This window comes from Synchiropus splendidus, chromosome 18 (assembly GCF_027744825.2).
Source record: "Synchiropus splendidus isolate RoL2022-P1 chromosome 18, RoL_Sspl_1.0, whole genome shotgun sequence".
Lineage (NCBI taxonomy): Eukaryota > Metazoa > Chordata > Actinopteri > Syngnathiformes > Callionymidae > Synchiropus > Synchiropus splendidus.
In genome coordinates, this window is record NC_071351.1 from 8,038,691 (window position 1) to 8,053,898 (window position 15,208).

Consider the following 15,208-nt stretch of genomic DNA (forward strand, 5'->3'; position numbering starts at 1 on the left):
ATGAAATACTCGCACGCTGACCTACAGCATAAAGTACCTGAGTGAGACGGAGCGTGACCTCCATCTCCTTCTGAGCCTCGGCGGCGCCGTCATCACAGAGCTGGACCTGGAGGTCACCTGACTGCACGCCCTGGAGGAGAGTGGATCGGTCAGGGTCAAAGGTGAGATCATTGTGGCGCAGGCGGGATGGAATCAGAGATAAAAACACCTGAGGAGCTTCAACTGAACCGTGAGACGCTTGGGTCACACGTCTGCGGCAACACCAGTCCAGCCACTCTTCAGCTCTCTCTTCAGCCGAGTGAGCGCACTCCATCGACCCGCCACTGGACCATGAATGCCCCTTCACTCACCTCACACCTACTCCCCACTGTTGTCTATTTGTGCCATCCATCGTTTTGTTTTTGAAGAGTGGGACTTTATTTAAAATATAATTTAACACACCCCAAAACATAAGCAGCATTTATTCTACTTGTCTTCTGAACAGCCGCCTTCTTTTATTCCAGCATAGAGCATCTCTGGTTTCCTCCTCAGGGCACAGAATTCATCTCACTCCCTTCAGTTCACATCAGTTTTTGGAGTCTCCAGATGGAGCACAAAGCTTCAACACACTCTCCATGTGGGTGATAAACTCAACATTTTTGCCACACAGTAGACTGTGTTGAGATGAGTGTCGACTCAGTCCACTCCATCTTGTCACATAAAATGACCTGGCGGCCTGGAGTTCGTGCCTCAGGACGCATTGTTTCCACTTGAGAATTTGAGTGGGTTGAGTTCTTATTACATGTGAAGGCTCAACATGATTTGCTGAGTAGAACAAAAATGTAAACCACTAAATTTTCCTTGGAATTTCAAGTCATATCTGGAGTCACCCTGACATCAGAAAAATCGGCTTGCTAGCTTGAGTTCTCCCAGCATGCATTGCAGGACAAAAGGTTCCTCTGGCCTGCAGTTCGCATGTTTTTTTTCATCCTCTATGGGCGAGGAAAGCGTGACTTTTAATCTACTATCTTCAGCGTTTCCGTGACATCAATAGCGTCAAACTAATGTTGTGAGTTTATAAGCTCCCGCGGTGACTAACTGCCAGGTGACGTGCTACAAACTAGCACCTCGGAGGCAGAATGTTTGAGACCCTGAATGTAGCTTAACTTCTAAAGTAAGTAAAGTTTCAAAATCATCATGTCGACCTGAACTCGTTTGTTTTTTCCACTTCCCCATTGGTGCTCCAGACACAAGGCACCATTATCTCAGTGTCCTGGCGGGAGACGCCCCTACAATATGCAGCGGTTACCATGGGAGACAAACCTGGAAAAGGTCAGCTCTTCCTGCGATGTTAAGAAGTGAGCTGCTACACTCGGATGGGTCCATGTTGGGCTGACGTAAACAGGCGATGCCACTCACCAGGCCGCCATGTCCGTCCTCCCGGTCCAGCTCCAGTGGTCCACTTTCCTGTGTTTGAGTCTGGCTGTTGGCTGCTGGGCCCTTCTCTTCTGTTCCAGTCTGGGTTTCTGGCTCCCTATAATCAGGCTGCTGCATTCGTGCATGGGCAAGTTAATGAAGAAAGGGATAAACAAACATTCGACCAAATAAAAGAGGGAGGGAGGAGATGTCGCGGAGCAAAAAGAACCATGAAATCAACAGAAGGAGACGACAACAATGAAGGACGCGATGGCGGCTGACGGCTCGTGTGACGGACGGAAATGGAGCTCACAAGACGCAGAACAGGATGTAGAGAAAAAAAAGTTTGGTCAGAGAGGAGAAGGACAGCGTGGAGAGGAGGAAGAAGAGGAGGATGGAGGAAACGATGAGCGGCTGCGGGAGGAGAGCATGGAGAAGAGAGGAGGGGTCAGGGAGAAGATGAAGATTTAGACAGTTGAAAGACAGAAGTAATGAGGCGTCATAGCAACAGGCAGCAGGAGGAGAGACGGATGAAGGGAGGAGAGGTGCGGCGGGGGGTGGGGAGACAGTTATGGTGCCCATGCGGTTAGAAAGAGAAGGAGGGAAGAAAAAAACAAAGGGGAGGGAGAAGGGGAGTGGAGGGGGTTGGGACTCAGAATTGGCCTCTAATGGAGACTGAACATTATTTACATTTAAAGGAGACAGTTTACACAATTTCAGACAACAGAGGGTCCCGAAACAAAAGGGTCGGTGCAGCTCGGTGTTTTGGAAGTCGAGAATGACTTTGGATTTTGGGTTCTGTGGCGATGAAACTATGTCACGGTGTGATCAACGTCAAACTCCTGTAACAACCTGAAGTTACATGCGTGATAGAAGGCGTGATGGGGAGGAAAACCGCGGCTCCATTTGAGGCCCAAGAACTTCGAGATATCGGGTGAAATTCAGGAGCATGCTGATGACAGACAGGATGTTCTAAGCCAGACTAGTAAAGTGGGTGTTGTTAGATACTGAACAAAGTTGCAGGGCGAAATCAAAGAACTGACACGTGGCCAAACAGGAGTGAGAGGGAGAGGTTTTCTCTTACCTTGTCCTCAGCCCTGCTCAGCGTCCGGGGTTCCTCTGCAGGGAGGTGGGGCGAGGTCAAAGCTCCGTCCACCTGAGGGTCTCTTCCGTTTGACTTGGTGCCGAGAGAATCGATGCACTCCACAAAGCTGTGCAGCTGGCCGTGCAGCGCCTGGAGCCGGCTGGTCAGAGCGCCAACTAGTGGCCAGTCGGCCAGGTCAGACAGTTCATTGATCTGAGGACAGAAAAACTGCTTCGTGAAGACAAAACACGGCTCATCATTGGTGAAGAAAAGAAACCCACCTGGTTGGCTGCTGGAGGCTTGTCCAAGTCGCCGGGCTCTGTCGCGTCATTACTGCAGACCTTGTGGTAGAGGGATGATGCGGACAGGCAGGTGGACTCGGGGGAGGTCAGGAGCTGGATCGCGGTCGACACCAAGCGAGCCTGGTCTCTCATGGCCAGCAAGGCATCATGGTCCTTCTGCCTCAGGCACCCAGACAGCAGGGATAGTGTCGCATCAACACTGTCCTCCTTCATCTTCTGCTCATCGTTCTCTCCGCCGACCGGTTCTTTTCGAAGCGGCGGACTGGGGAACGAAAAGAGAAACTGTTATTGAGATATCGGAGATAACGTATACATCTGAACATCTGAGTTTAAAGCAAGTTTGATTCCTAGAAAAATGCGATAAAAAAGATATAAAGACCTGCTGGGAAGGCATTCGGCGGAGTCTCCAGCCTCAGCATCGGTTTCCAGGGTGAGTCTTGACGTGGAGGACGAGTCGTGGTACGACGCCAGGTCACAGCGCTGCAGGTTGGACAGGAGCACCCGGTTCTCGTACTGCAGCTTCTTGACTTTCCCGCTCAGCTCTCCGATCTGCAGCTTGGCCACTCGCAGCTCCTCCTCTTTGGGATGGAGGTCCGGACTGATGAGCACCGCCGCCTCCTGTATGGAGCGGATCGGGCTGTCGTTGAGAAGCCCGTCAGTGAGGGTCACCAGCGAACTGGATGAGAGGTTGGACGTCTGCGGCGGGATCTCCGACTTGTAGCGGTTGATTTCATTCATCAGCAGCTTGTTCTGCTCCTCCATCTCGATCAGAGACCTCCTCAGGAGCTCGGCCTCCTCCTCTACGAACTGGAGGTGTCTCTGGAGCTCCATGACATTTTCAGATGAGGAGCTGCTGCCAAGAACCATGGCTCCACTTCCAGGGCCACCAGTGACGGCCGACAGCTCCTGAGGACCATCTACAGAGGGATACACTGATAAAGACTTCCACAAGAGCCCAGCTTGAGAAGATGAAGATCTACCTTGGACTTTCATGTCATCCATTTCGGCCCTCAGGCCTCGGTTCTCCACTTCCAGCTCCACGATGCGGCGACTCAGCAGATTGGCTTCTTCCTCCACTAGCTTCAGGTGAACTCTGACCTCTGCTTCGCGGGTGTGAGGGGAGTCAGCGACCTGGCGAACGAGATCACAGCTGAAGTTGTGGCAGCAGCTTCAAGGCCTTCCCGACAACTTACCTCCTCCACAGTGATGGAGGCGTCCACGTCTCCGTACAGGGACCGGTACTTGGCCAGCTCCTCCTTCATGGACTCGCTGTCCTTCACCAGCTTGGTGAGCTTCTTGCACATCAGCGCGGACTCCTCCTTGGCGAAGTGGAGCTGACATTTCAGATCAGAGCAGTCCTCCTGGAGGGAAGACAAGCCGACCGTGAAGGCGGAGGGTGCATGTCTGTGTCATCATTTCAGGTCAAAAGACGAGTGTCGAGTGAAACAAGCCAAAGAATGAGCTCATTCTTTCATTTAAGAAGGAAAAACAAGCTCACAGCTTCCTATAAAAGTCGGCAGACCTTCAGCTCAGCCTTATTGTGCTTGTTTTATTAAGAAAACCAACCCAAGTTCCATGACTAAGCACCATTTAATTACCAATAATGAGGTCAGAGTCGTGGTCTGTTCTTCCTCTTGAGGCATTTTCCGACCACAACAACAAACGTCTTCTTGTTTTTAAACCATTTCACTTTATTATATACAAACACTGGGATGATAAGGAGAGAAATCTGGGCAGTAAGTCACAACTGTGGGGCCATGATGAATGGAAAGAGGCAGTAAGTGAGGAAGTGCACGCTGCCTTACTCACAGCTTCGGAACCGACTACAACGTGCCTTTTAAACCTGCTACTCATGCTGGAGTAAACAACTCATCTGTCTCACATGTGAAGGCCTCAGCGGAGTGGTTTCGGAATTTAGAGCCTTTTTTCTAAACATTAAAAAGGAAATTGAAAACCTTTAGTATTTTTTTTAATGTGTAGTTACTGCTTAAACACAGCGATTCAACAATACACTTGAAAAACAAAAAGTGATCCACAAGATTTGGATAAAAGTTTGGTTGCGTCTCAAAAACAGTTTCTGCTAAAACTGCTTTGCTTTTTAGTCATATTTAACACTACTTAGTGCGACGGTTATACCAACTGGGGCCCGCAGTGATGGGAGTGGAAGATGAATGAAAAAGCAATGTCACATTATGTAATGAAGGACGGACCAGCCACAGAACCAGAAGGGCATGACAAAACTAATGATGACCATGAACAACAGTGCTGTGAGCTTGTTTGGTCAGATACAATGTAGCTCCCAGAGGAAACGGGTCACAGTCAGAAGAGACAGAAAGGCACGTACAAAGGACTGTGGTCTCATAAAGAACACAGTAAGAACAGTAAGGGTATTTCTATGAGACGAGGAAAGAGCATATGTAGGCCTGTCAAAAAAGAGCCAGGATCTTTGTCCACTTCACTCATAATGGGTTATATTTATAAGCGTAAGAGTCTCAAGCAAAACCGTGTTGGGTGAGTCAGCCACCAGGCTGCTTCACATGACCACTCCAGCTACAAACAGCTAACTTATCAAGCTGAAAATATGAATAATAAGTGTCCAAGAATTAAAAGTTTTACACATGAACGCATGTCAAATTTAAAATTTATGAATGAATCCATCTATTCTATTCTAATCACACTTGTCATATTCATGTAAAAGTCAAAAGATCCATTTTTTTTATCATTTTTTACTCATTTGACCTGTCAAAAGTCAGTGTCACCACATCATTCTACTACTTCTACATCTTAAATTCAAAATAAACGCATGCCACTTGCATATAATTGTTCAGTGGATCAGTCACATTCAAGGTCAGACCTTCATCTTCTCCGTTACCTGTGAGCCGAGCTTCTTCTCAGGCTTGTTGGGTCTGGCTCCCCTTTTCTTCTGAGAGTTCTGTGAAGGAGAGGACATGAAGAGATGAGACTTCTGCTCCTTATATTTTGTCTACTACGATAGACAAATGCCATGACCTTGATCACTCACTCACATGCACAGTTATGTCATTGTGCCAGTGATCTCTGCAGCAGCACGTCTACTGCAGCTGAACTGGCTTGTATTAATGCGTAATTATCATGAAGTAACGCTGAAATTTAAAGCAGGAATATGAAGGTCAAATTTGTCTGCACTACATTAGAAACACCATACGCTGTCAAAACTGATGGCACGCAGCAGTCCAAGCACCCAAGATTTGCTGGATCAGTGCGTTACCATGGAAACAGCCTACCCTCTGCAATGGACCACTGACAACAAAAGAAAGAAATGGAGGGGGAAAGGAGGAAAAGAGGAAAGAAAAATCTGAATAATGATGACCTTTTCACAGATTTTAGACAAGATTATATTAGGATCTCTGGTCAGTCACTTCAGTCCCTTTTCTGTGCAGTGCCACACTTGAACTCACGGTTTTCTGACCATTTTTAACATTTTATCTCACTACTTATTCTTCTCTCTGGACACTCTCCTCCATCTCAGTCTTTCTCAGTCAGCAACAAGAATTGATCGGCTCACCTACATCTTATCAATCGCCTAAAATTCCCGGATCAATACGCCAGTCTTACAGCCAGTTCAGACCATTATTTTAAAGTGACCAACTATAAATACAGGGCAGGAAGCGATCCACAAACAATGAAGACCTGTGAACATGGAAAATAGCCATGTTGTGCTGCTCCACGTTCCCACTGAAGCCATCTGCAGCTAAAGGTACATGTTGGCACTGAAGGCAGCCATATGCACAATGTTGGCAGCCTTTGAGTGTCCCAGGTTCTTGCAAACAGTTAAGAGAAAGACACCAGTCCAACTGAAGTGGCCGCACATGATAATCTGGCTGGAAGCTCTTTTCACAGGTTCAGCAAATTTCTGACTGTATCCTCTGAGGGTGTGGCAGTCAATGACAACTCAAATGGTAGTAGTGGTACCAAACGGCATGTATAAAATACATATAGGGCTTTAATAGTGCATAAAAAAATCGGAGGATCTTGGCGGAGGTCCTCGCACTCTGATCCGAATCGCTGGAACAAGTATCACAACAGTATGTAAGTAACTCAGAGGCAGATCTGAGCTTAACATACACACGACAGAAAGAAAGAGCGACACACTTCTCTGCCTTTCAAGCGTCAGGGCTTCGTCATGCAACTTTTACACGGCCACCCCCACAAGCCAAACACTGACAGAATCCCACAGCGTCAGCAAAGATAAGTGATGAAAACCAACATGGCTTCATCTGCGAGTCACAACACAGCCTTTTCTTCCATTTTAATCTGATCTGGAGCAAAACCACCAAAGAGCAGAAGGCATTTTGTGTGATGAGGAATTGATACTGTGGGTAGGAATTGTAGATTTGGTCGAGTGCGATGTGCTTTGTTCTTGGCGAGTGCCACGGATGATAACAAGTCATATAATAGCAGAAATTCAAATAGAGTGACCTTGATGATAACTGTGGAGCCGAGATTATGATTCGGAAATGTGACATAATTCCACTCCTGCACTGAGGATGTCAGTCTAAACTAAAATACTCGATTTCCTCTCAGGCTAAAGAAAGTTTGAGCAGGTATTTGGGTACTGCCTTGGTGCACAAGCCATCTAAATAAACATGAGTTTGCTCTCTGGGAGCGAAGACGAAGTGAGCAGGAATAGATCAGAGGACGTACTTCTCCAGGGCATCCATGCAACTAATCCTGCCAGCTCAACGTAGCAAGCCAAAGACTCTGTCTCGAAAACTTTTATTCTGGGACAAGAGAGCTGAGTCAGGAGCATGTTAACTTCCATGCTACACATTATTCCTTCACACTTCTTCACGCTCCTTATAGATCGGCCGCAGATACCCTCAAAGATGAACAAGAGACCTCTGGTTTGTTACCTCAGAATGTTTGTGATTTTCAGGAGGAATAGTCTGCTCAGCTCTCTTGAGTTAAGGTGTGTGGGCGCCACTGAAGGAAGTGTGGGCAGTGAGACAGAGAATGGATTTATCTGAAGTGCAGGCACAGAAACAGACACGCTCCCTTTGGCTGGCGAAAGCACAGTCTGGACCCGAGAGAGAACAGCACACTCATGTCTCATCATCTCCACCAAACAGAGGAACAAAGGGTTGCATAACATTTGATCGTGTGTTTTGTGTTGCTGACGGTGGCCGAAACTAGCGTTACTTTAAAGGGTTAAAATTGCGGTAAAGTGTTGCACAAGATGCATAGTATCGCATCACCAGTCCGACAGTGTTCACGGGTTAAGATTCATTCTGGGAGCTTCTGTGAGGCTCGGAGCCACAAGCGATCCAGAGCTGATAACAACGCAGCTTATCCCAAAGTCCCCAGTCTGCTCATAGCTTATTACTCGACTGCTCCTCAGTAACACTGCTGCTGTGAACGCAGCGAATTAGAAAGTCCCTGAGAGATCCGTTTAACATGTCAGCTCATTTAATGTAGATCTTCAAAGTACAGCTGCTTGACTGCTGCACACTTTATCGTGAAATATTCTAGTAAATATGGAGGCGAAGGAACAAACAAAAAGTCAAACAGTCTAATTTCAAATGAAATAAAATAGAGGACTTTCTGAACACTTACAGGATAAGAGAGACCAAGGAGTTGCTCAGTTTGGCATCACACTATTTAGAGAGTAAAGATAACATCGCTGTTTGCAAATTCCCACGTTGCATGTTGGATCAAGCAAACCAAACATGGCACAACAGCGAAGACACAGAGGCTGTGTGTCTGCTGAAGCCTCTTCAAATGATCACTCACATTGGCAAGTTCACTAATCAAGTTATATGCATTACCAACCTCTAAACTACACAGAGAGCAAGTCACTGCTGGAGGCATTTGTTTTAACAGGCCTAACTGACTGGCTCTGTCTGAAAATGAATCACCTGGCCCTGTGAAATTGATTTCTGACTGTGACATCAGAGAAACCACAGCAGCGCAGCTTTACAGAACATGTCTGTATTGACATTTGAAAAAATTAAATCAATACGGTTCCTGTTACAGTAAGCATGTTTTTACAGCGCCTGAAATAAAGACGGTGTCAGCACTTATTTAGAGAGCTGGGCTGCAGTGGGCTGTTCAGGTAGCAATCTGAGAGCTCCTTGAAACATTATTTAAAACGGTATTGAGAGGAATATGGAATATTACGTTGCTTTTGAATGCTTGAATTTGGTTAGGCTCAAGAGAGAAGTTTTTAGTTGAGTGATTCTGATCCACATAAAATAAATAATCTGTGTCACTTTGACTGCCTCGCACTGTGGTGAACTCAGTCATACACAAGCGTTAACAAGAACATGGTCTCAGGGTGAACAGGAAGCGCGCGATGGCTACAGCTGTGAAACTCCTTTTCTCACTTTCGGGCTTCTCACAGCATCCTTCGAACAACAAAAGCCTTTCCTCAGAAATGGATTTGGGTGTTAATCAATCCTCTGCACACAGACTCAAATGGAAATTTTCTGCTGCACAGTATAAATCATTCAATTCCGTTCTGCGCTCTTGGGAATCACACAACACTATGCAAGATCAAACAAGGGCTGAGTTAATCTGTTTCATGCCAGGGCCTGAAGGTTCTTCTCCTGCTTCACCTGCCCTTAAACAGTCTAGACTCAACAGTGCTTTAGCATGATCGGATAAGCTAGTGACGGACACTTCATGCAGCAAGTCAAACTGTGCCCACAACATTGATACACTGAACTAAATAGCTCATAAAAATGCTAATAAAGTCCCCACTTCATCAGTGTACCTGCTCACACACAGCTCCATCTTCACCTTCCTTCCATCATAAGAGCAGACTTGAGTGACATTTTTTCCTCCCATCCCATACTTCTGTTAACTTTGGCAATTTCAGAAGCACTAAAATAACCGAGACAGAGTGAGAGCGGAGGAACAAAGGCACAGGTGTATCGAGGAGAGGAAGCGAGTTGGCAGCGCCTTGTTTTCAAGCTCACTTCCAGCCACTTCAGTGGAACAACAGCTTGTGTGTACAGGCTGTCAGAGTGTGTTGATGGCTGTGCCGCGGCGCCTGCAGGCAGTGTGTTAGTAGGTGACCTTGCTCAAATGAACACTGACTTAAGTACAAAGTGATTGCTATATATTGACCTGCATTATTCATGAGTGTGTGTACAGTTTTTGCGAGTCTGCACCAGTGTGTTTGCAGTCATGCTTGAAGGAAAGCAGACCCCTCAGTAAACAATGCAGAGGAGAAGAAGCACCCAGCTAATATTTCCGACTGCATATCTCTGCACATGACGCCAAGCATCCCCCGCACCCACTGAAAAATGTCTTCATCACAGACCAATATGTCGCCATGGTGACGGCATCAAGAGTCTGTCACCATGGCGCCCAACTGGCAACCCATTAGTAACATAAGGGAAGTGGAGAGGATGTGCAGACAGGAAAAGAAAGAAAAAAAATCAAGTTGGATGTTAAAATTATAAGAATAATAAGTACTTATTGCATTCTAAATAAATTCATTAACAACTATCACTGTAGATGTATAACAAGGATACACACATGCATGACAACACACACACACACACACACAAACCTCAGAGCACGCAGGACGGGATCCATATGGTCAGAGCCGTCAAGCTCGCAGCATTAATTAGGGCAGAGATCTTGTCAGGACCGCTTTCATACATGTCACACACAGCAGTGAGAGCGAGCAGCTTGTCATATTGTTATTTGTGTGTGAAGTCAAGTGTGTCGACTGGAAGGACCTGGAATTGGCAATGTGAACTGCATCGCTTAGAGAGTGTCGGTGTGTGTGCAGGTGTGAATGATTTAGATGGTGTTTTCCAGGGCCGATACCGATCATGAGAAGTCAACGAGGCCGATAACCGGTATTCATTTGACGTAAAAGTGAAGATATTGGTGCTGAAATTTAGAAGGAAAAAAAACGACACTTCACTACAGCGACTTCCAGGCTCAGCAGCACATCTTATAAAGTAAAAAATAAATAAATAAATAAATGAAATGAAACCTTATCTTTGTGTGCTTCCTTCAATTTAACAACAAATCACATGAACAGCATCCCTTCTGGTCAGGCGTTTTGAAGAAGCCATTACATTGAATAGCAGCTGAATCATTTCCTGACCCATGGATGAGTTCATGTCAACTCCTGTTTCAGCTATTATGAATTAAACATATTATTTAAGCCTTCAAGAGAAACAATCACTTATTTTCAAACGTGGTCCTGCCCTAAAATGTTTGTGGCATCAAAGCCCACTCCGGCAGCGGATCTGTGTACTTCACCAAGTCTTTGTGATTGCATAATAGCATCCTTTTACATTGGACTGACAGCAGAACAAAGCCCAGTTTGGGTGGACACATCTGGGTTTTGGTGACCTTTGAAATCTCTTCAACATACAGTATGAGTGTGGATCAAAGAGTCTAGACAGGAAGAGGTTTCGGATGAAAACTCACATGACTTATATTCATACATGATGGGGTTGTGCCTGGTCATCAGAAGAGCATCAAGACGAAAAACAACAACACCACGATGCGAACAGTTTGGAGCTTCTCCAGCGACGTTTATTTCTCGGACGCCTGCTTTTCCTCAGCCAAAGTCCTTCATGTCAATAGCAGCAGTGACAGATCATCAAACAGGATGTGACCGTGCGCACAGCCCTGACCCATCCAGAGGGGGCAGTGCGCCACGATGACACTTTTATTATCTGACACACAAGACCGAAAACATTTTCCACTAAATGACTGACAGCTGTGTGATAAAAAAAACAGTGGATAAATGAAAAGACAAAATCAAAATAAATCAAATAACCTCACAAAAATATGTGAGAAAACAATTCATACTAAACAACATTTGTAATTTCATTTGCGCAACCCGAGACTGTGACCTGATTCCACCCACTTCTGAGGCCTATTTCTCGCAACACATTTCCAATGCAAACAAAGCCAGCAAGTAGAAGCACGTGCTTGCAAATGAGCCCTAAAGGATGAGCTTAATGTGCTTTCAACAGAGCAGCTTATTGACATGCTGCCTGGCTCAAGATTTTACGAGACACCTAGAAGCACAACACCCCGCACCCCTGGTCTCAGCGATAAATTACCCTCATGAAAGGCAGATAGACTGCGTGTCTTTATCATGTGGTTGTCGAGGAACATTTTCCCTGCAGGGAATTAAACATTCAAAATAAAATGGAAAACACTGCAAAAATGCACCAGCCAGAAAGTGTTACAGTGAGGTGAAGCTTATCGTAAGACTGCCAAATTTAGGAACTGTCAAGAGTCCATAATGAAAAGAGGCCAGTTATTATAAGGAAGTGGTGAGGTCAGCACTTTTTAATAGACTGCACCGTCATTCCATCACTCAGACATTCAGGCAATAATCGAAAATGGTGACCACGCAATTTATTAGTACAGCGACTGAGGACATGCAACCGGAGAATTCTGCAACACTGTGTCGTTCCCCACCTCTGTTCGTTGCAGAACCCCCCGCAGCAGAGACTTCCCAGTGTCATACATACAGGAAAAACAGGTCATGCAGGTAAATCCAAGCGTCCCAGTAGACGATCCCGGCTCAACCGTCCTTCACAACAATGCAACTTTACCTTTCTATAGTTGAGCATTTACAACACTTATCTTTCTCCCCAAATGAACAGTTTTAAATGGTTACTTTGCACTCTATAGACCACAAGTTTTTACATATACAGGAATCTAAATCTGTTCCTGGTCTCTTGAAGAAGTGGATTCAGGCGAAGGATGAATCACAACATCGATCTAGTCATGGGAGACACACAATATCGACAAAGTGCACGTCCACTGTCCTCACTGATCCCTGCTGAAAAGACTGCAGGCATTACTCAGCATCTTTTACATAACTTGATGACCAGTTAGATCAGAGAAGCATGAACAAGGCCTGTGAGATAATGGGCTTTTGTTTTTGACCATCCATCATGGTTACACAACGCTGCATTCAGGGGAGTTAATATCTTAGATATTTGGACAAGATGAAGAAAAGGCAACGTGTACTGATCATATAAGGACTTTAGTGCATTACATGTAATTAAACAGTAGGAAAACCTGCTCATATAGAGGCACAGTTGGTTACACAATACTTTCTGTCACAAAATAAAGTTCAACCCTGGTGTCTGCTGAAGAGAGTGAAAGAGAGGTTGGGGGTGGAAAGTAAGATGTCAAAACACCTCTGGGACTGTATCTAATGAAGATGGCACTTTAAAAAGAGGCCTGTGGGCATCATCAATTCCTCATTAAGACAATTGAAAATAATGTGAGCAATGTAGAACTGACAGAAATGCATTATTCCTTGGTTAATATAGCCATGAATCTATCATGTTTATTGACGGCGTTTATTGCAATGGATGCGGGTGGAATTATTTTTATTAGCACAGCCATGAAAAACAAGGGAAGCTCTGCCTTGTTTTGATGTTGGAGCTTCCAAATTTAACTGCATTAAAGCGGTCACGGCAAAGTGTCTTAAAATGAGCAACATCACTCATATAAATAAACGTTTTTTTTCCCAACAATACACAATCAATTTACATTGCGGCTCCTGTGTGCAGTGGCTGCGGGACACACTGGGATCACACTGCAGGGTAACCATAGCAACGCACATGAGCCCGCCTGTGTAGCCATGGTAACGGCAACACAGCCAGATGAGCATCAGCAGGAGGTGCCAGCAGCTCATTTTCCACGTCTACACTTCCACTCAGGCATAACAGCCGGCAGCACAGTGATGATGTCACTCAGCTTTCATTGGCAAACAGGAAGAAAGTGAGACGAAGGACGACTGAGTTGGAGGAAGCACCGGAGGAAGTGAGAAAAACATCAAATGAAAACAAACTTGATTGAAACCTGATTGTTCATTGGAATAAAAAAAGGTTGCCAGTGAGTTACACTTCTTCTTTCACTGGCTTCTCAGCTTGTGTTCTCACCATAATATTCAACAGTTATTCTGGAATCCAACATTTAGTGACCAACGCTTCAGTCGGGAATTCCACAAGTAAAGAAACAAAAGCAGAGCAGTAACACATTTAACGGGCGGCGAAGACGGCAGCTACATTTATCATACAGAAGAATAAAAAAAAATCCAATTATTGCAGCACTACAAGAACAAATGGTTGCACACTGTAAAGCTGGGTTTATGAGTGTATTTCTTCTCCAGACTCCACTGAGGACACACCCTTGCATGCCTCCCTCAGGTTAGATAATCCGCACTCTGGTCTGCTCTTAATGGCTATAAATCTTTTAATGGCAGAAGGAGAGTCCACTGTTGTCGACAGCGTCTTTTTATGTTTAGTGGATCCCTGAGATCCTTGTGATGCCCCCCTCCCTTATCTCCAAAACAGTCAAACAAATGGTGTTTGGCATTTCTATCTCCAATATGACTCTCTTCCTGGACATAATTGCTCGACTCTGTTATCGCCCTCAATGTGAACTCAGGTAATAAGCGTCATTTTATATCACCACTCTTCTTCCAAATGTGAGTAGAGGTCAGCAGCAATCTCTCGCCTGAGGTAGGAGGACAAAGAACATCTTGTGAAATAACAGCTAACCTTCAAGTGCCTTCGAATCGATTGAAAGCATTTGAAAGCCAAAAACTTTGGTCATTATCCAACTCTATTTTTTAAGTGCGACAGCTTGTCAACATCAAAGCCAGTACGTGGCGCTGGTTCTCAGTTTTAATAAAGGCTGATGAAAAAAACCAAACAGATTCTGTGGCAAAGACAAGGCAGATGGAGATAATCATTGTTACAGCTATCTTATGTGAGTGTTTTACTACACTATAAACAGATGCTGCAGACAAACAACAGACTTTTGGAGTTATTTTCCCTCCAGTTTTGCCTCCCTGCTGGGGTTTCTTTTCCTGAATGTAGTCTCAACATTTATCTTTCTCCAAACACCTAAACAGCCCCCACTCCCCACTCTTCTCTCCCCAAACTAGGCTTTTTTTCCATTTGTGATGAGCCTCAGGAATGCGTAATGATGCACAGTGAGACATAGCAATATCTTGGAAAACTCCAGGGAAAGTAGAAATGCCGGTTTCAGAGAGTTTATCGATATTAAAAAAAAAAAAAAGACTATCACCTTCTGTGTCCGGCGGGGCTCATGTGATACCAGAACACACAAATGCAAGGTGGAATCCAACTATGCTCCTCCAGGTGTGAAAGTGAGTGTGTTCTAAGGACATTTAGGATGTCCCTTAAAGCCACCTGGGTATTTTCTGAGGGTCAGAACAACATTTGCGAGGAAAAAAAACAGTACAGTATAGGATCGTGGTCTCCCTGGCAAAGCACCCACTGACCCAGAAACGCCTCCAGCAAGACTCCCTTCATCTCTCCCACCTTCCTCTTCCTGTATCCTCCACTATTGTCACCTGATCTCAGCATTTCTGCCCCACATTGTTCCAAAAACATGTTTTTTTAAACCTTACCTGGTC

General features: G+C 45.3%; 1 protein-coding gene across 2 annotated transcripts in view; it reads right to left on the reverse strand.

Annotated features, from left to right (window-relative positions):
• The window catches only part of soga1 (suppressor of glucose, autophagy associated 1), a 35,484-nt gene that overhangs the window by 6,966 nt on the left and 13,310 nt on the right, over positions 1 to 15,208 (reverse strand). For both annotated transcript variants that reach the window (XM_053848536.1, XM_053848537.1), the window contains exons 5-12: positions 5,654 to 5,713; positions 3,975 to 4,142; positions 3,762 to 3,912; positions 3,161 to 3,698; positions 2,761 to 3,043; positions 2,480 to 2,692; positions 1,399 to 1,527; positions 38 to 130 (exon numbers count right to left, since the gene is read on the reverse strand). In XM_053848536.1, the coding sequence (XP_053704511.1) occupies positions 38 to 130; positions 1,399 to 1,527; positions 2,480 to 2,692; positions 2,761 to 3,043; positions 3,161 to 3,698; positions 3,762 to 3,912; positions 3,975 to 4,142; positions 5,654 to 5,713 (1,635 nt within the window). The remainder of the gene's footprint in view (positions 1 to 37; positions 131 to 1,398; positions 1,528 to 2,479; positions 2,693 to 2,760; positions 3,044 to 3,160; positions 3,699 to 3,761; positions 3,913 to 3,974; positions 4,143 to 5,653; positions 5,714 to 15,208) is intronic.